Source organism: Camelus ferus, chromosome 20 (genome assembly GCF_009834535.1).
Source record: "Camelus ferus isolate YT-003-E chromosome 20, BCGSAC_Cfer_1.0, whole genome shotgun sequence".
Lineage (NCBI taxonomy): Eukaryota > Metazoa > Chordata > Mammalia > Artiodactyla > Camelidae > Camelus > Camelus ferus.
The window spans coordinates 8,988,927-9,010,640 of NC_045715.1; the positions used below are offsets into that span (position 1 = coordinate 8,988,927).

Here is a 21,714-nt window from a genome sequence, read left to right on the forward strand (position 1 = left end):
GGTCCTCTGGGAGAGGGCAGTGTGCTTCATGGAGCGAGCACAGGCCCTGGAGCGGGAAAACCCAAGTCCATATCCCTGCTGTGGTCACAGCCAAGTGGCCACTTATTTCCTCAGAAACGCGATGTCCTCGTCCATAACATCAAGATAATAACGGTACCCTACCTCACTTTGCAAGTTTTTGTGAAGGTTAAATGAGATCATGAACATGTACGAAGCACTGCGATAGGAGCTGCAAAGGCCCACTTGTGTTAGCTGTTGTCGCTTTTTTGAAGGATGCTCTTCCCCTCTGCCTTGATCCGTGGAGCCCCTGGTATATTTTGTTAATGGAGTGGAAACACTCCAACGCGGTGCAGCTGGCCAGCGTCTTGTGAGTGTCACGGAACGCTCTCAGCTCTTTGCATGTTCATCCCTATTATGTTTCTCAGGAAGATTATACCCTTTGAAGCTACTTGGACAGGGAACAGAATCTCATCTTTTCCCCACCCTGGAAAATAATGTAGGATCTTTGGTGTTAATTTAACTTCATGGTAGAATGCCATATAAGAAGAAACCTTCTAGATCTCATTTAGCCCAGATACCTCCCCTTACAAAGCAGCTTAACTCTGGACAGTCCTCACTGGAGTGCCTGACAGCCTGTGGATGTAGAGTTGGAAAATGCAGTGACCTTAAGCTCTCTCTGTTACACCTTCCGTGCTCACACTGTCCTGGGATGGGGGGCACGTGGCATTCTTCCTTACACAGATCTCTCTGTGCCTATCTCTTTAAATTATTTTCTTAGGAAGAACTCTCTTTCACTATTTCCACAACTTTCACTCTCCTTCCATAGGATACTTTCCCTGCACAGCAAGACATCTAAGGGTCAGGGGTGACTGTTTATTGAATTAAATGATAGAAAATGTATTGATTCCTAGAGACTTGAAATATTTGATTGACTTTTCCATCAGTTCCAAAAACATATACAAAAATGGGGCTGGGATATGAAGACAATTGATCATCAGCCTCTGTCTTTGAAAGGCTGACAGTCAGTGAGGGCAGGCGAGAAGTGCTTCGATGTGTCATTATAGTGTTATGTGACATGCTGTTACAGAGGTGGGAGCCCAGAGAAGGGACTGATTTCCACTGGAAAATTAGAAAAGGCTGCTCAGAGGAAATGGCACTGGCGCTCTCCCTGAGGATGGATGGGATGCTCCAAACTCGGAGGGAACAGTTCTGAGGCGGAGTGATGGCAGGAGCAGGGGGAGGAGGCAGGAAAGCTCCCCGGGTGCTTGGGAAGTGGGGAGTGGCCTGCCACGCAGGAACACTGGGTACACAGTAAAGAAAGTAACAAGTGAGACTGGAAGGAATTAGGGGGCCAGATCCTGAGGCGCTCCCCCCTTCCCCCAGTCCATTCCAAAGAGGGTGCGGTTTATCCAGCTGACAGTGAGACCCTTCAGAGGTCTTTTAGTTGGGAGGGTTACGTGATGGGATCTGTTTCACAGCAGGAGGGAGTCAGCCGGGTGATGGTGAGGAGGAGAGAAAGCTGTGGAAAGAGAGTTAAGGTTTGAAGTCTCTGCAGGGCTCTGCTTCTGCCCAAGCCGTGCTAGAGTGACAGCGGCGTGAGATCAGTCCCCTCAGCCCTACTGCCGCAGTTCAGTGATGCCTGCACCCCCTTGCTGAGACCATGGCCACGTGCCTCATTTTTCTTCTCCAAGATGAGGGGATAACGGCAATACTTACCTAATAGGGTGGTTGAGAGGCTGAAATGAATCCACCCCCAGCACTGTGTGAGCATTTAAAGTGTTAGCTTTCATCACCGCTATGTGCCGTGGTCCAGGAGGAGTTAGGGAGGCCCCATCTAGGAGGTTAGAATGAGGGGCTCCTGTTGACCTGCCGTTTTAGTTCCTATTCACCCACAGGGAAGAGGAACAATGAGCACAACCCCCGTGCAATGAGACCCGTTTGGATTCCAAGCAGACTAAATCCTTAATCCCCGAAGAGTGTTGACGCGAATGGTCTAGAATAGATCTGATTATGTGAGTCAGCTTTTCCTCAGGGACGTTGACAGGTACTCTGGGAGATGTGACTCTTTCAGGGCACTGGTGGCTTGTCATTTCATAAATCACTAATCTGGGCAACGTAATGAAAAAAGCTGCTTCGCTCGAATCAGTTTGGAGCTCTTGCCTTAATCGGGTAGTGACTCAGAACAGAGCAGGGGTGCAAATAACGTACTCAGTGGACCTGTAAATAGCAGATTATGAGTACGGCCCCCAGAGTGCCAGCCTGAGACGGCACGTCGGAGTTTCAGAGGTGGGATCTGGGCAGTTCATCATTCAGGGAATACTGCAAATCCCTGATAATTAAAGCTCACCTTGCATTAGAGGAGACTCCCGTGGTACAAATCTGAGAATGCAGCAAGTAGCGAGGCTGTTGTGGATACGCTGGGCCAGTGGTTCCCAAATGGGCGGTTTTGCCCCCCAGAGGACATTTGGCAATAACTGGTGATGTTTGGGGTTGTCACACCTGGAGGAGATGGATCACTAGCAGCTAGTGAGTAGGGACCAGAGATGCTGCTAAGACATCCTACAGTACACAGGACAGCCCCCACCGCAAAGAATCGTCTAGCCCAGACTGTCAACTGTGCCGAGCCTGAGAGACTCTGGCCTAGGCCAACGCTGAACCAAAATAAGATAAATACGTCATCAGTGGAACACAAAGTGAGTTTAAGACAAGCGTTTTGAAAGTTTTAATAGACGCGTATTTGTTTTAACATAAGTTGTAAACACATAATTAACGTGAAACCAGTGATTACAAAGATATTATTGCTTAAGATGAGGCTAAATCAGTATTTAAGTTTTTTTATGTGTTGACTTTAAAATACAAGGTAAATGATAGTATAAATGGACTTCAAAATATGGCTCACACAAAAAAGCTAACAAGTGTGGGATGACGGAGGTTAGAAAACATTGGTTTGGACCAGTGGTCAAAAAACTTCCTGTAAAGAACTGGGTAGTAAGTATCTGAGGCTCTGTTGGAACTTCTCAGTGCTTCCATCTTGGTGTAGAAGTCACCATGACAGTAAGTAAACAGATGGGTCCTTTCCCCATCCTGACCATTCTAAACCCAGTCTAGGATGCATCCTTTAAAGTCAGTGCCCCAGTTGAGGCCCGACTCTGGCAGGAGAGGACCCTATTACTCACCCTGGTTAGTAAGATTTTAAATATTTATAAAGTAATGGTGCCCGTTTTGTGCCTGTGTTGACAATGCATGGTGTTTCCTTCGTGTTGCAGGTGTACAGTTAGTGGGGTTTGTGTTTAACTGAAATGTGCAGTCTTACAAGTATCATGATTTGATTTTTGGGTACAGCATATTGAAACAGAGTGAGTTCAAATTCCAACTCCTCCTTTTACTACCTGTGCCCTCCTGGACCCATTAATTACCCTCTCAGAGGCTCCATTTCCTGCCTAATAAAGTGAGGATAATGACACCTCTCCTGCAGGGTGGTTATAACGATGATATGAGATACTGGATGTGGAAGTTTCCAGAACAGTGGGCGACATTCAGTAAATGTTCCCCTTTTTTCACTCCCGCCTTTCCTTCTCTACCTCAGTTCTTGCATATATTTGATCCTATCCATGAAGCCATTAATTAAAGTGCCAATCAGGGCAGGGGCACCTGTACTCTGCAGCACACCACCGGATGCCTCCCTAAAAATTAAAGAATGATCTCTTCATTAATACTCTTCGAATATGACTTGTCAACCACTCACAAATGCATCTTAAGTGTCCGTGATTCTAGCCCACCTTTCTTTCATTCAGCAAGAACAATAAACAATGAGTGTCCACTTAGTGTCAGCCAGGGTGCCCAGCACCTGCTACAAACCTGAAGAAGAAAGGGTCCCTGCCCCTCGAGGCACCTACACTTGGCTGGGGAGGGGAAGCTAGTAAGCAAATAGGTATTCCCAATTTTCACGGTTGTGGAATCTCCTGAGAACATAGGCAAAGTGTTGTCTGAGATAAGAACTAAAAGATAAATAGAAATGAACAAGGTGAAGGGGGGGTGGGAGCACACTCCAGGGCAAGAGCTCACAGTGCGATGTTGCATGTGTCTGAGGGGTGAGTTGTGTGGGGACGGAGGTGGGGCAGGGGGATGAGGCTGGGTGAATAACACGGGTCACATTGTACAAGGCGTCGCTTGTCAGGCTGTGTGTGAACTACCGCTCCCAGACTAATGATTTTCACTCTTCTTTTGTAGTGAGACCTTTTATGTAGAGCAGGGCTTCTGAGTGACAATTCCGTTACAGAAAACCAATCGGGCTGGGTGTTCCCCTTCCTGCCCGTAGCCACCAGTGGTGGGGAGGAGAGGCCAGATACAGTCAGGGGCTACATTTCAGCTGATTTCATTCTTTGCTGTGAATAGTGTAGCTGGTAATGTGGATTTTCTGGGTTTTCCTCGTGTCTCACTCTTGGAGCGCTGAGTTTGTAGACTAGGCAGACTTTCCGAGTTCTAACGGGTGAAATGGTTCTGTCTGAGTTTCTGAACATTGCTCTGATGACAGTATGGAAAACAGATTGACATGGAGAGTACGTGGAAACCATTTGGAAGGGAAGGCCCTTTCTTTAAATTACAAGTGAGGGGCTCCCTTGAGGCTGTGCCAGTGGGACACTTCATCTGCACCAGCTCTCGTGAAAAAAATACAACTTAACCCAATTTTGCCCAAGGAAAGTGATATAATCTGCCCAAGTGTCAGAAGGTAGTAAATGACAAAACTCAGACCTGGATCTGTGTCTTGACTCCTCAAACTGAGGCCCCATCCGAACCTTGCCAGCCCCCTTCTCGGCTAACTCTTCTGCGCTCCTGTGTCTTTTCTTGCTGTCCGGTGCTCCTCCGGAGTTACCAGACGTGTGGGCTAGCCGGGTATTTGTCTTCTTCCCTCTCAGCAATTTTTCCCAAGCCATGGTCGGCAGTCAGGGGATATTGATTAATAGAATATTTTAAAACCCTTTTGGTGGATTCACCTAGCTTGCTGGAAAATACCTTCTTTGTCCTTCTGGAAACTGGACATTCTGTCACGTGCTCGATTCACACTCAGAAAGATGAATGGGTTGGCCAGGTGAGGTCTCTGGCAGTTGCTGGTCACTATGACTGGTCACCATGGTAGCGCTCTATGTAGGACCTGCCCAAGGGGCCTCATAATCCCCTTCTACTCAAGGTCTCATGCTTCCTGTGTATCTTGGAGGGAGGAGAAACCACAGTCTCCTCTTGATCACAGACTACCTGTGAAGCTGAGTTCCTTATCTTCCTTTGCATAATATTTCTCTCTCCATCCTCTTGAGGCAGCTTGGAGCCTTCTACCTTAAGGAATGCTTACGCTTTCTGGTTTCCAACTTTTATTTCCTCAAAAGATTCTTCCCACCAGACAAGAATATCTCTTGGCTTCTTTTCATCCCCACTCCTGTCATGTCCCCACTTCTCTGCCTTTGCAGGAGATATACATGGGGTGGGGAAAAGGCAGGGATGGGGCAAAATATGAGCCATGGAATTACATTTTTGCCTCTTTCATCCGTAATTCCCTTAATACCCAGTGTAGGAATCCAAGCAGGGTTGGAACCCAGGGAGTATCATCGTCTGATGGAAGGGCCATCTCGTGAGGTGGGTCAGTAATTCCCCCATCAGTCACCTCTCAGTCAGCTATTATATTTGTCACCCGGAGACCATCTGTTACGTGTTCCATCTGCCTTCTCTCACTGCCATTGTGTTAAATTTAAGTGGAAAATGGACTCCTTAACCTGCTAATATCTAATGAAGATGCTGCATTTTTGTAAATATGTGATTTAATCTTAATGGTTGAAGGTTGGTTTTTTTTTTAAGTTAATTTAATTCATTGCCTTGAACATCATAGCTCATAAACGTGTTAACTAGATTTTCCATTTGTGTCCCTAAAGAGTTACATGAAAAATACGAAGAGAAAAACAGCCCTTTGGAAACAATAGGAGGAGGAAAATTAATTGAATTTAAATTAGACCTAGCAATCAATTAAAACATAATTAAAAGTTTTAAAGGAGACCTGGCATGCATTCACATGTCGTGAGTAAGATTTTTCTTTTGGATAAGAAATTGTTGCTGTAGAGGATAACCTTCTGCTTCATTTCCTTATGCATGCCAAACACTTTTGGTTGGTAAAATGCATTCAGTTTCCTATGTTTAGAAATTCCTTAAATGAAAGACATAAATTCCACTACCAGTTAATCTGAAAAAGAATTATAAAATTTAGCTATATATTTCTGGCTCCGTTATTCTTGCTGGACTTCATTCAGAGCTGGTCATAAAAAGGATTCTAAATTGCTGTAGGAACCTAGGATAGACTCTATTAAGAAAATAACTATTTTCTTTATGTTTGATGACACACGTTTCCTGATTTTCTTACATTGAACTCATGACTTTCATTGCGAACCAAATCATTTTTAATTAAAAAAATATATTTTATCTGAGTTGGCTCAACCAAAGGAGTAAAACCAAGAATATTATCATGGTTGCTCCTTGGACCATTGACCTGCTGGCAAACCAGACAGGCGTCACCTGTGTCTCCTGAGGGTCTGGCTTTGTCCTTGGGAGAGAACTTTGTCTGAATCGACCCTGTCCATGCCCACCCTGATGTCATGCTTGGTGGTCCAGCCTGGTGGTTCCACCTCTTCTCTTTCTCTGCATCTCCATCTGTGACGTTTCAGTCTCTCCCACACTCAGCCCTGAACGCTCATGCTGTAGAGCTCTGCAGGCTGGACCCTCTTGCAGCATCTCTTTCCTGAATCTCCAGCTTCACCATCAAATTAATCCTTTTACTCTTCCTGTGAGACATGTGAGTTGCATAGGAACCTTCCTTCAACCACTGGAGTTGTCACTCTTAATCAGAAATTTAAAAATTTATTTAAAAAAATTTTTTTGAATTGTGGCAAATACACAGGACATAAAATGACCATCTTCCGCATTCTGCAGTACACAGTTCGGTGGCATTTAAGTACAGTTTCATAATTGTGCTACCATCACCACCATCCATCCACAGGGAATTAGAATCCTTGCTCCCTGTTCCCTGCTGCTCCCTCCATCGGGGTAGCTGCCGTCCTAACACATTTAGCTGTAAGATGAGAAGTGAGGCTTGAATTGCCCAGTAGACCTTTTGTCTCTTAGGACGGGACAGCTGAGTTTTAAAAAGGTCGTGTTGCATTGACATGACGCCTTAGCCAGAATGAATGTCTTCTTTTCTCCTTCTCTTTCAACAGCTCTGAGCAGCGGGTTCCCTGTTCTACTTCCTACCACAGCTCTGGTTTGCACTCGGGTGACAGTGTCACAAAAGCAGGACCTCTGGGCCTTCCGGAAATAAGACAAGTGCCAACTGTTGTGATTGAATGTGATGACAATAAAGAAAATGTGCCTCATGAGTCAGACTACGAAGACTCTTCTTGCCTGTACACGAGAGAAGAGGAGGAGGAGGAGGAAGAGGATGAGGATGACGACAGCTCCCTGTACACCAGTGGGTGCATCTGCCTCCTCCCCGGGGGTGGGAGGGGCGGGGCTGGTGGGAGGAGCTACCCACCCTTGTGGGTTCTAGTCCAAGGTCTGGTGGTACTGTTTCTTCATGAGTAAAATGAAAGAGTGACTATTCTCTAAACAGCCTCAGAGCTCCAAAAATGCAACGCCATGCTACCATCTCCTGCCTCTTTAGATGTGTATCTCTTTCTTTGATTGCTTCCCTTGGGATGCAACACCCCCATCAATTTAAAAAAAAAAAAAGGCTGGAGGCACCTTAAAATTCAATTTGAGTCTGCAGAATGCTCCATAGTGCTGCTAAGCATTGTATATGGAACAAATTCATTTTTGAGCCTACCTCCACCACTTTAGAAGGCCTGAATTTAAATTTCTTCTTTAAGGCCTTGAAATGTGCTAAGAGACAAGAGAAAAAATGATGAAAGCCAAGTTGAAAATCTATCATTCTGGCTTTGAGAAGCAAATAGATTTTAGTTAAGTGAATATAGGCTGATATTTGGTCAACTTTTTAATACATGAACTTACGTAATAGTAACCTTTTACCGACAACGTGCCTGACAGTGAGCTAAGACTTTATTCTCTTATCTACACCTTACAACACCCAGTGGCATAAACTACTGCCCCATTTTACAGGTGAGGGAAGGAAGCGGAGAGGTGAGGGACCTGCCCAGAGCCTCACACCTACTAAGTGGCAGCGCTGGGATTTGGAGCTGCCGGTGTCTCATTCCAAAGCCCAAGTTCTAAAACCAGCGGAAGGAGAAGGAAGACAAGCCCTTTCTGTGTAAAATCCAAAGGAGGCCCCTGAACGTGCTGCCTCCCTGTCCCTTCCTCTTGCTTTACACCTCCCAGACCTCGGATAGCTAAACTTGAGCTTTGGTTAAGAGTCCAGGTGCGCCATGAGATGATTAGAACAGCATCGCGGAGGGAGCCACGGAGGGGAGCCACGTGACCCCTGAGCTGTTACCCAGCCCCCGCTTACCATTTCTTGCCCCAACAATGAAACTCTTTGCACCAGGATCTCTCAGCCTCGGCACAGGCGGCACTTTGGACCGCATGCCCTTCCTCGTGGGGGCTGGCCCGTGCATTGTGGGGTGTTCACCGGCATCCTTGGCCTCTACCCACTGCGATCCAGTAGTGACCCCCCTGCCAACCCCAGTTTAACAACCAAAAATGTCTCTAGACTTTGCCAAGTGTCTTTGCCTGGGGAAGTGGGAGGGGGTCGTTCCTGATTGAGAATCATGGATTTATTCCAGGTGTAAGGAAGCTCTGCCCTTGGTGTTCAGAACCTCTTATGTTTGAAAGATAAACAACCCCAGAATATGGCCTGTTTCAGTGACCTCACTCCCTCTCCTGCCCTGCACTGACCCCACTTCGTCTGCCTGACTTTACTTCCCGCCACCATCCCCAGCTCCACTGTAGCTGATGTCTTTTGTCTCCCAGGATTCCCTGGTTCATCTGTCACCTCCAACCTTTCAGACGTGCAGATGCCTGCCAGCCTATATTCTGTTTGCCTCCATTATCCTGCAAGTGCCAGCCCCTCCTCCTCCTCTGAGAAGCCTTCCATAATTACCGAAGGCCTTTGTCCCTCCTTTGCCCGTTGCATTCTGTTTTGCACTCCACAGACTGTCCTGCCCCCTCTTTGTGATGCTGCCCGCATGTTGGGGGGCCCTGTGGAGCAGAGATCCAATCACAGGCTCCCTGTGTGCCCATCACATGCCCAGCATGCTGCAAGGTAGAGATGATATGCTGATTGCAGGAAGTATATGAAAGTATCCTTTGACTGAGCTCTTGACCACTGCCAGGTGTTGGGCCATGGTGTATGTCTCCCTGCCTGTCACCTTGTGGCCCTTGGTCAGCCCCGTGGGAGCCCGGGCAGGTTTATGACAGCCTGACTAACTCGTCCCTCCCCTCCTGCAGGCTCCCTGGCCATGAAGGTGTGCAGGAAGGACTCCTTAGCCATCAAACTCAGCAACAGGCCTTCCAAGCGAGAACTGGAAGAAAAGAACATCCTTCCGCGGCAGACGGATGAGGAGAGGCTGGAGCTGAGGCAGCAGATCGGCACCAAGCTCACCAGGTAGGACCGCAGAAACACTGGCTCTGCAGATTTCGGTAGAAGAATTCAGTCCCCATCCTCAAATCAGACCTGAGTGTCTCTTGAGCAGCTGCCTGCAGAAAAAGTCAGTGGCAAACATTTCTTCTCCAGGGCTGCTCCTATGGTCCCCTCTTCTTCACTTACCAAAATCTTGGACGTTTCACTTGATAAAAGGTTCAGGGAGAAGCTGAGAGGCAGACTTCCAGGGAGAACAACCACCTGTAGGAAAAGCACCATCATCCAGTAGAATTGAGGACACACACAGAGGGACTGTGGTTTGGTTAAGTTTTCCAAAGCAATCAAATAAATGCACTTTCTGTTAGATTGTGCAGCTGAGAGGTCAGTGGCGGGAAAAGATGCATCTTTACTGAGTTGTGACTTCTGGAGTGATTGTCTTTATGTGTGGATATTACAGGTGTCTGCAAAGCAGGATGTCATATTAAGGTTAAACACCTGTGTGTGTATTTGTACCCTAGGACATCTTTATATGGCGTTAGCTAACATTTGCGGCACGCTATTTGCCAGGCATTCTTCTAAACGTTGTATGTGTGTTAATTCATTTAATCTTTGAGCTTCCCTATGAAATGGACCTTTCTGTGCCCATTTCATGGATAAGAACACCAGACAGACAGAACCTGAATTACGTGCATAGTGTCGTACAGGATGGCTCTGGGGCGCCCCCTCTTGACCATACATTATGCCGCCGCTCTGTAATGACATTCACCCCGTGAGCCCCCACTTTGGCCCTGTGCTCGGGGTTTGGATCCAGTGTGTAGAGGCCTCCCTCTCCCCGCTTTCCCCCCGACACTCCCTCTGCCTGCCGCAGAGCCTCGTGTAAGTCACTTACTCTCTCCGCCCGTGTTTATGCCTCTGTAAGATGGGGTGGTTGGTGTAAGAATTAAATAATGTAAGTCAAGCATTTAAAGCCGTCCCTGACCCAGAGTACACGCTCAGTTATCTGCTGTTACTTCGTTTTCTCCTTCCAGCAGCCCAGTCGAGTCACTTTCGTTGTCAGCTTCATCAGCGCACGTGAGGAAGCGGGTGCATGAAGAGGATACGGGGCACGGACGTCATCCAGCCGTGTGCCGCAGTTCCCCGCTCCCACCCTGATTTCCTTTGTCACCTAAGGGCAGCTTCTCTTTCTCGTAATTCACTTGGTTTCCTCCTGCAGGATGTTGTTTTAATGGTACAGGGCTGTGTAAAACGGTCAACACTGGTGGGTGATTTGACCTTGTGATACGTGGTCTTTCAAGTTACAGAATGAAAAATCTAACTCTCTCTCTCTCATTGAATTTGGTACCACATCCACACCTTGGACATCCGATCTCTCTTACTACCTCAGTGATTACTCACCACACTCTAGACAGCCTGTCCCATTGTTGAAGAGCCTGACTGTTAAACACCCTTCCTTCTATTGAACTGAAATCTCTGTCCATGGGTCTCCCACCCATTGGTCTTACTCTCTTCTCTCAGCAGCTACTCAGTGCCTCAGCCCCCCTCTTAACATGCATGCTTTCAGGTACTTGGAGATAGTGGTCCTTGCTCCCCAAACCTCCTCCCCGAGACCCCCCCCCTCCTGTCCTACATAGAGACAGATCTCTCTGGGGCTGGGTGGAGTGGGTGTATGTAATTCTAGGCTGCTTCCTGCACCAGCTCGTTCAATTTTACAACCAATACAAACAGGACTATTCTTTGGGGGACTAGATAAAAGAGAACGAGCAGATCCTGGACCCAGTCCCCCTTCCCAAAGTTCATCTCCACCCCTGAGTGTGGGCGTCCTTTCTGCTCATTCTTTCCCCTGCTTCCCATTTCCCCAGCTTTGCTGCAGCATGAGCAGAGCCCCAGGGTTGTGGGGGAAATTGAGAACTTCTCTACAGGTGTACGTGAGAAGCCAGACCATCTAGCTGCCCAAGGCGGCATCTTCTGTGGAGAGAGAGACAAAGGTGGGAGGTACAGAAAGCAGATGTGTGCAGCTAGCTGCTCTGCTTGTTCACCGTAGAGCTGTTCTACCTGGAGGAAACTGACAAAGTGAAAAAGGCTATTGTTGTTCCAGAACGTACTCCTAAAAAGAGACAGCCCAGCTTCTCGTGCCTGAACCCACACTCACATACGGCCAGCATGAGTGCCCGGTGATGGCAGTGACAAATCCCAGAGGTGGGAAGAGACATAGACCATCCCTGCCCTGAAAGAACTCTGCATCTGAAGTCTGATCCTTGTAAATCAACCATTTCCAACCCTTCCTCTTCTAACAACACCTCAGTACTGCTTAGGAGTCACGAAATCCATGGAGGTTTCACCATAGTAGACATCTGTACCCACCCCTCGTTCGCCCTGATCAGCAGAAGGAGACACACTGACCAGGTTGAGAAAGACAGAGGTAGAGAGGGCGGGGTCGGGAACGTACAAGGTACTGAGCTCCGAATCCGTTTCGTCTTTGTTCCCTGTTTCAGCTGCGGAGGTTATTTCCTCGTGGTATAACCCTTGGCCTCTCTGGCCAGATTACAGGAACTGAGCCTAAAGGAAAGGCCACCAGGCGTGTTCAGCAGGCTGACAGAGTTGTACAGAGTTCAGCAGACCTGGTGGCTGGGCCCAGTCCACATCTCAAGGTCTTCCTGGAGGCAAGGAGTTTTAAGGACTGTTCCCTTTGAAATGAAAACCCAGCTTTGTGCTTCCAGCCACTCATTTATCCCGAAGCCAGGGCAGAATGAAGGGTAAATCTGAGAACCAGAGGGTGACCATGGTAGAGAGAGAACTAATCTGAGGCCAGGAGCCTTGGCCTAAGTAGGCACTTGCTCTCTGGACCTACATTTCCTAATCCGAGGGGATTAGACGAGATATCTGATCCCTTTGTGCAAAATGTGGACTTCATTACCCTCAAAAATAACAGAGAATGTAGGAATCTGTTTGCATTTCTGAAGCCTCAAGGCTGTGGCATCCTTTGGCTGTTTGAGGTCGTGAGATGTACGGGAAGTCTTTGGAAAATGTGCGGCCAAGCCTGCAATCCTCATGGACTGAGAAAGATAGAAGACATCATTTTAGCCTGGCAGTTTTAATGACATTAAAGAAAAAATGCATTTCGAGAATAATTCCAGATTGGGGGTAGGAAACAGAAACATCAAGTAAAATGATGCCACATGTTAAGGCAGAGTTCCTACCAAAGAATGCAGAAATACTGTTCTTCCAAAAATGCTTTCTGACTGATGCTATTGGGCAGACTCTCCTAAACCTCAGTCAAAAGTCATCTGGATGCCTTGATAATTAATAGCTATTTTAGTTGACTGCTATTTGAGAAGTGCGGGCTGCCCTTGAGACATGGACGTGGTCGGCTGGGTGCACACTGCTCTGCCCATTACATGCACAGACTCAGGCCGGGTGCAGAGACCCAAGGGGCCAACAAGATCGTCCTCTGGGGGGGGGGGGCGGAGTGAAATAGTAGAACTTGCAGTTGAACTTGCCTCATTCGAGTTGACTGTGTCGGTATTATAATGTACGTGGTGTATCCTTGCAGTCATGCTTCTATATAACTTGTAAGTAAAAAAATATGTCAGGGTACGTGCTTGAAAAGTTAAATTGATAGAGTTCTCAAAAAGCTTTGAGTCCACAGACCTGAGGGTCCCTTCTCAGGGCTGGGTGAGCAGGTTTTTCCTCTCCAGTGACCTCCAGTCAGTGGAGATGTAGAGACCTCGGGACCACCCCTCGCCCTCCAGGGTGCCCCCAGATGCAGGATGCTGCTGCCTGCTCTCTGAGTCTCTTCTCTGGGCCCTTCAACCTGAACCCGAGGAGGTGGTCAGCCTAGCTTTGTGATCTTAGCTCTCCAGTCCATTTCCAGTTGCCTTCTTTTACTGAGCTTTTCACTCCCCCAAGAAAGTAATATTGAGTCCACAGGACTCCATTTTATGTATTAGAAATCCAACTTACTGCCTCTTCCCCTGCAAAATCATCATTTAAAAAATCAGACAAGGAGCCATGCTTCTCAGTGTTCGTAGTGAGTGACCCCTTGATCAGCCAGGGCACAGTGCCTCCTGGCCCTTCTCCACTTTCCAGCTTGAGGTATTGATGTGTTGAAGAAGTGACCCCCTCCCCAACTCCATCCAGAGGATGGTTCTCGGGACCGTTGGGAATGGGGGTTTTGAGAATTAAAGGGAAGTCTGATGCCTAAAGAAGTAATGCTTTTGCTTCTGAAATATCCTTTAGAAAGTGAATCAGTCTGTAAGTCACCAAGACTATTTTTTTTAAATTAAAGTATAGTAGATTTACAAAGTTGTGTTAGTTTTGGGTGTACAGCAAAGTGATTCAGTTATACATATATATATATATATATATATTCTTTTTCAGATTCTTTTTCATTATAAGTAACTACAAGATATTGAATATAGTTCCCTGTGCTATACAGTAGGTCCTTGTTGTTTATCTATTTTATATACAGTAGTGTGTGGTGTGTGTGTGTGTTAGTCCCAAACTCCTAATTTATCCCTCCCCCCATCCTCTTTCCCCTTTGGTAACCACAGTTTGTTTTCTAAGTTTATGAGTCTATTTTTGGTTTGTAAATAAGTTCATTTGTGTCATTTTTTTAAAGATTCCACATATAAGAGATACTGTATGATATTTAAGACTATTTATTTTAAAAGAAAGAAGCTAAGACTCTAAAACATGATCTGGTCATGGTCACTCAACAGTCAGTGTGTAGAGGCTTCCTCTTGGCAACAGCCTGCTTTTCAGACCCAACTGGCCCAGTCCTCTCCAACTGAGATTTCTCCCTCTATTTCCTCCAGTACCTTCTGTAATATTCGGATCAGTCAGGAGGGTGAAAAACCTGGGAAGAAAACTAAAATGGGAGGGGCTTTGCAGTATATGTAGGAGCATATAACCTAAATTAAGCTTGGGAATAAAGGAGGAATTGGGCAGTCTGCCTCCTTGACACACTTCTGCCCCTAAAATATCTCTTCACCCTTAAAATATCACCCTCCCACCCACGGGTGAACTGTCATCATCTTATTCGAAGTTGTGGTTGACCAGAATTTTTTCAGCACCCCTGTGAGCTGGAGCAGGCATAGCCCCCTCTGAAAATTGGAAACATCCAATGAGGAAGCTCTTGGAACCTTTTGGAAGCCTTGCTTGGTTTTAGAAAGCATGTTGCTCCTCGTGATGTCCTTTTCCTAGACCGGACATAGTTGGCGATTGAGGCCACTCCCCTCTGACTCCTCCCAGGGGTCAGAGGGTACTGACTTAATTTCAGCTACTTGGAGGATCCGTTTCCTAGGGCTCCCGTAACAAAGTGCCACGTGCTGAATGGCTCACACAACAAAAATTTATGGTCTCACCGTTTTGGAGCCTGGAAGTCTAAAGTCAAGGTGTTGGCTGGGTTGGTTCCATCCAAGGGCCACGGGGGAGAGTCTGTTCCAGGCCTTTCCCCTGGCTTCTGGTGGTTTGCTGAGTCTTTGGTGTTCCCTGGCTTGTATGCATCTCTGCCCTCATCTTCACTTCCCCCCAGTGTGTGTGTGTGTCTGTGTCCAAATGTCCCCTTTTTTGTAGGGAAATCAATCATCTTAGATTAAGGCCCAACCGTCCATCACCTTGTTTTAACTTGATTACCTCTATAGAGAGCCTGTCTCCAAATAAGGTCACACTCTGGGGTACCGAGGACTTATGCATAGGTATTTTGGGGAGGCACAACTCAGCCCATAACATTTGGAGAAGCATAAAGTGCATCTACCTGGAAGAGGAGCCACAAACTCAGTTGTGTGTCCAGGGCCAGATAAACACTGAACATAGGCAATCGGGCCGTTCTAACACTGTTAACAGGGAGTGTGGGGAACTAGCATGAGATGGAAAGTCCACCCTTTATCCAAAGGGGTCATCGCTCTTCAGCTGCAGCCCCCTTGGTTTTGGAGAAATGAAGGACCCGTTTGTCAGATCTTATGAAAAAGATCTGGATGTTTTAAGTGAAAATCCCAAATTTTTTAAAACATAGTAAAGACCAAGCATAGTATACTTATGAATTAAATTCAGCCCAAGAATCGTGTCTCAGCCTGGCCTCCCTGGATTTAATCTCTGGCTTGGAAGCCATAGCTTTTCCCTGTCTGCAGTGTCGTCCTAAATCCTGTGGTGTGCACTACACATTTTGATGACATAAGGTAGAGCCCTTCTGTGTGTGATAAATGTACCTGTGAGAGTGTGCATGTACTTTCTCTGTAGCAGTTTGGAATGAACACCTTATAAGATGTAAATTAACTTGAATGTGGTTATGTGGATTATTTGTTAATATACTGTATTCCAGGAAGGACTTTTGATCCAGCTCTGTTTTAGGAATTTAGTCAGGTGATTTTTCAGAATGTCTGTCAGTGACTTTGGAAAATTTATGAAGTTGAATGAAGAAATCGATTGAAATAGCTGTAACCACTTTCTTTTCCTTAATGCTAATGAGTCTGGAAATCGGAAGGATTTAAGGTTGAAACACTGGTCACTGTGGATAGTTTGAATCTATACATACAGCATGAGATCAGCACCAAGCCTCATGTGGCGGATTAGGTGTAGGAGCCGCCTTTGAAACTTAACACATTTCCCCCTTTTCTCTCCTCATCTGTACTGCTCACGCTGTCACTTCAAAAGCTGTTGTCTTTGCGGTGGCCGGAGGGTGGGGAATGAGATAGGGAGGTGGAAAAATGATAACCTGATCATTCCCATGAAACCTAATATGTTATTCCCTCTTACTTAGAATTTAACAATATGCTAGAAAGGAAGAGTGTTTTAAATCTGTATTTTACGCTCCTAAGCAGTTCACACTTCGCACTATGGGCAGACTATAAAATGATGTGTATAAAGGATTATGTGCTACTTTAAATCATAACGCAATGTTCAGGGGAGAAACTTGATATCCATTTTTTATGCTCATAGCACAGGCAATAAAATGCAGCCATCCTGACTTCTAACTGTAGCTGGCATCCTGTGTGTGGTTTGGGAAAATCAGTGTTGAGTCTTGCCACACTAGAGCCTAGTTCCAAGGTGGCAAATAGTCTCTCTCCCAAAATCTAAGGGCTGATGCTAAGGGTGAGCTGGCATCTCCCCAGGCGAGGTAATTTCTTCCACTGCAAAAGCGCTTACTAAAAATAGGAATAACAATCAAAGGTTTTATGAATTCAGTTCACCTTTGGCTGATTGAGTATGCTCTGGACATGCGTCCCTGTGAATCACTTGAAAGACAAAAGGGAGGAAAATAGACTCAAATGAAGTTTTGGAGAAGCTTCCTTGCACACCTGGCTTTTGCAGCCTTGCAGCATCATCAGCGTTCTCATCGCCGTTTCCACTGTGATGGAGCGTGAGTGGAGCACGGCTCAGAGGGGACCAGAGAGGAGCGGGAAGAGGGCGCTGTATCCACTCATCTTCACAGTCCACAAAGCCTAGGTGGGACTGGCTCAGGTCGGTGGGCTTTTTCTGTGGAGTTTGAGCCCTACCACAAACAAAACTGACATTGAAGACCAGTCACTTACCAAGCTGAAACTGAGTGATTGGAACAAGCTAAATCAGGGTGGAATATGACAGGGAACAGAGTTATTGAATCCCTTGGCATCTGCATAGCAGACAGGTGGAATCCTCCAGCAGCTCAGCTGCTTTCAGACCATTTGACTGTCTCCCATTAACTCAGTGCACAAAATAGAAAGTCCTCTGTAAACACCCTTCAGAAATGCTGACATCTTCTGAAAGGTGCCGAGTTGAGTCAAGGTACGGCACTGCCTGCCTGATAGAAAGTTAAGGGCAGCTGCACATTTGTTTTGTTTAATGAGAGATACGAAAGCAGTCCTGATAAGATTTGAGGGAGGCGTATGGAGAGGAGGTGGAGTAAAACTTCAAAAGCACATGCGTAGATGTTGTGGTATTGAGGCACGAGCCACACCCATCACAGGTGTTACCGACTCGGGTCCTTGGACTCTTTCATGAATAGAAATTGATAAGAGGTCGGATAAGTTCAGGCAAGGCGTTTTTCTTCTTTTTCTTCTTTTTTTTTTTTTTTTTGCTTGCTTTTTTTTTCCCCCTAAATTTACTTGTACTGCAGCATGAGGGAACGAACACAAGTAACAGGTGCCAAACATGGGCAGGCTGCTTCCTTAAATGGAATGTGAAGGTTGGAATGTGAGGGTCCGGTGGGTGAATGGATGGGCAGGAGGCGTAGCCTAGGTGGTCTGCCACCCTCTTCGAGGTGCCGTGTGCAGGGATCACGCACAGTCCCCTGCTTTTGCTCCCAGCATCTCAGAAATGGCGGTTGATTTGTGGCCTTCTTGTAGCTTATTGTTCGTGTTTGTCTCAACTGTGCATGGGTACGGTGATTTTTAGTCCCTTATAGTTTTCTTTCTATTCTGTTGCTGGAAGAGACGTCTGTCCAGGTGCAAGTGTGAGCAGTCTAGTGGAGGGTCCCAGGTCCTAGCCTGTCCCACAGGGACCCACAGCCATTGAACTTGTCTCAGAACCTTGCAGAGGTGTCTACAGCCTCTTGCCCTCTCAGCCCAGCCTCCAGCTGTTAAGATAGCAGTAAGGATTGCGTTCTTGGATTATGCTGTGTGTCAGAAATTGACACATTGTAACTGACTATACTTCAGTTAAAAAAATAAAAAAGAGAGATTGCGGTCTTGACATCCTGTTGCCAAGACAGAGTTCTGACCCTGACTCTGTGTCTTGTGTGTCGAGTCACAATTTGCAGGCCCCACAATGGATGTTGAGGAACAAAGCCACATCTTGTCAGGCCCTCCCAGAGCTCTGCGTCTGTGCCTTGCAGCTGCCCCGGCTGCCTGTGCATTTTTCAATGATAGAGTAAGAGTGAAGGACAAAGGAGCTGCTTTTTACCCAGCAGGAACAGAATCGATCTCAGTGTTTAAAATTTGCAAAGGTTTAAAAAGAAAAAAAGTAGCCATCATTATGGGATAGGGAGTCATTTTTTTAATAAGCTTTTTTAAATGGCTGATTATTCCAGCAGCATCTCAGACTTGGGGCCCAGGGGCAGGAAGGGTACCGCTGTATTCAACTATGGACTAAGCGGAGAATGGGTGAGTCCTCTAGGCTGCTGATTGGCCCCATGCTTAGAGGTTCCTCTTAGCCGGGAAGCGTGTGGTGAGGGATGTTCCTTCTAGTGTTCCAGGGATTTTTCTCCTGATCGTTATTGGGGTCGTCTGCACTGGTGATTCTTGTTTGCTGTTCATCTTAGCAGGTGCGGAAAGAATGGCCCTGTTTCTCAGAATACTTGGCTAAGAAAGAGATCTGTCTTTGGAGGCAACCACTCAGGGTGACAGTCCCTGGCATGCCATTGTCGGAGACTTCAGAGCACTTTGCTGATGATAAAAAACACTCTCCCAGCAGCACCTCCTCTGATAGTCTTCACCACAACTCTGCCTGTGGCTGCAATTGGGGATCCCTTCTCATAGGTGAGGAAACTGAGCTCTGAACCTTAGGGGCAACAAGGGGCAAAAAGAAACACATCTTCCAAAGCCAAGGCTTTCCCATTGCAAGCAGACATGCTGAGAGCAGTGTTTAGTGTGTTGTAGTTTTTATGTTGAACAGCATCTCCCTCCCAGGTGCCTGTGGTTGGGTGGGGATTGTGTGGGATGGTGGCGTTCTGGATCAGTGGCTCAAGCTTATATGTGCAGATGTGCTCAAGGGAGAGATAAGTCTTGTAAGGAAGAAAAAAATAGAAGATTTTCTTCCATCTTGGACTTAACTGGGTTTTTCCTTGCATTTCAGTAACACTGTCCACAATAAGTAGGAAGATCTGAAACACTTGACAATGAGGTTTGGTTCTCAAGACACTGGTACCTGATGCATGGCAAGAAACAAGGTGGTCCAGTGGGGTGGTTCCCACAGTGTGGTCCCTGGGTTGCTGGCATCAGCATCACTTGAAACTTATTAAAATGCAGCTTTTCAGTCCCCAGACTCTGAATCAGAAATTCTGAGGATGGGACCCAGAAATCTGCATTTTAACAAGTGTGACTGATGGACACTGACTTTGAGGAGCAGTGGTCTGGCAGGAAAGACGATCGAAGACTGTGAGGCTGGGCCTGAGATGGAAGCTCCATCCACCACTGACTAGCTGGGCTCCCGTGAGCCTTAGTTTCCCCACCTGTAACATGGACCTCCCACTCAGGTCCTCAGGAGCACTGAGTGAGTAGTAGATAATGAACCCTAGTTCTTTCCCTCTCGTGGTGAATTTGAATGCTGTGTTATGCTAGACTCTTATTAGTCAAAACAGTAATGCTAGTTGCCCTAACAGGCAAATTCTGAATCCCAATGGCTTAAGACATTAGAAGTGTATGTTTCACTGGAATAAAGCCTACCATGGATCAGACGACCTCTATCCATTTGTATCTATTATTAGTTCTAGAACCCATGGCTCCAGCATCTCCATAGCCAGGGATGGAGTCCAGAAGATAAATACATCACTTCTGCTCACAATTCACTGACCAAAACTAGGCTCATGATCCCAATCCAACCGCAGGGGAGGCTGGACAAGGTAGAGGAGCACTTGGAGTATTTGATAAGCACAAAGTGTCTTTGCAACAATTCCACTTTTGTCCTGGGTTGTCTTTATTTGTTGGGTGTTCTGGGCGTGGATCTGGGCCATCACATCTGAAAAAGACTTGACTAAGAGACTTTTCAGAGATTGTGGTAATCACATACAATGGACTAGTACTCAGCCTGAAATAGGAAAGAAATTCTGCCATTTGTGACAACATGGATGAACTTGGAGGACACTATGCTAAGTGCAATAAACCAGACGTAGATACTGCATGAACTCACTTATATATTGCAACTTTGGAAAACAAACAGTCAAACTCATCATAACAAATAGAATGGTGATTACCAGAGGCTGGGGGTTGGCAGGGGAAAGGGAGCTATTGCTCAAAGGGAACAAACTTTCAGTTATGAGTTGAGTAGTTTCTGGAGAGGTATTGAACAGCATGGTGACTGTAGTTAATAGTACAGTTGACCCTTGAACCACACAGGTGTTTGAGTGCCACCCCCTCCCCAGAACAACTGAAAATCCATGTATAACTTGATTTCCCAAAACTCTTAACTACAGATAGCCTACTGTTGACCAGGAAGCCTTATAGATAACAGTCAGTTAACACACTTTGTATGTTACATGTATATCTACATATATTTTATGCATTTATGACATACTTAACTTTTTCTAGTATTTCTAGGCTATGTGGTTTGCCTGTAGGTTTTTTCAGATTGTCAAAAATCTCCAAAAAAAATCTATGCACAGGTAGTTCAACCCTGTGTTGTTCAAGGGTCAACGGTAATTTATATACTTGAAATTTTTTGAGAGTAGCTGTCAAGTGTTCCATATGCAAGAAGACAGTAACTTACTGGGAGTTGATGGATACGTTAACTGATTGTGGTCGTGATTTCACAGTGTAGACGTGTATGAGAACATCACATTCTACACCTTAAATATATACAATTTTCATTTGTCAAAAATAAGAGTAAATGAAAGTCTTTTTAAAGTTGGCTGAAGGAAGGAGGCAGCCAGTTGGCAGTTGGAATACGGACTTGCGGTTAATCCAAGGGGAGCAGATCATGTGGAGAAGCTGTGAGGGTCTGTATTGGGGCCAGGATCACTGTGTGCCCGTGATCTGCATCAGTGAGGTCCAGTTCAGTAAAGCAACTCAAGGAGATCAGGATAATCCCAATTAGAGAAAAATGAGTCCCCAAATAAACAGTACTTCCGTTTAAAGGAAAAACTAGCTGAAGTACAACTGGGAGGTCCCCAAAAGGAACAGTGGACCTGGAGCAGCACGAGTTTGTTTTCTGTGGGCTTAAGGTTACCTTTTCAGGGAAACAGGTTACTAAGGGAGACCGTGGAACCTCAACAAATTGGTTCTGTAGGCATCCTGTTGGAATTGATGGTGCACTGCACTGTACTAGGTGTCATTTAAAAGGCAGCTGGATAATCGTCCCTCAGAGAGGTTTAATGTGGTCAGGGTAACTCATCATTCTGTGCTTATAGCCTGGGAAAGAGATGCTGATGGCAGGGTCTGTGGGGAAAGTGTGGGTCCTTATGGAGCACAGTCTTTCATTGGTGGGATGCTATCTTAGACTAGTTGTCTTTCCATTTT

The 21,714-nt window shown here is 46.2% G+C and overlaps 1 protein-coding gene across 1 annotated transcript in view; it reads left to right on the top strand.

Moving 5' to 3' along the window:
• Positions 1–21,714, top strand: part of PHACTR1 (phosphatase and actin regulator 1) — a 438,449-nt gene that overhangs the window by 384,689 nt on the left and 32,046 nt on the right. Inside the window, 2 exon segments of the mRNA XM_032462504.1 lie at positions 7,254–7,504; positions 9,436–9,592. Of these exon segments, the coding sequence (XP_032318395.1) occupies positions 7,254–7,504; positions 9,436–9,592 (408 nt within the window).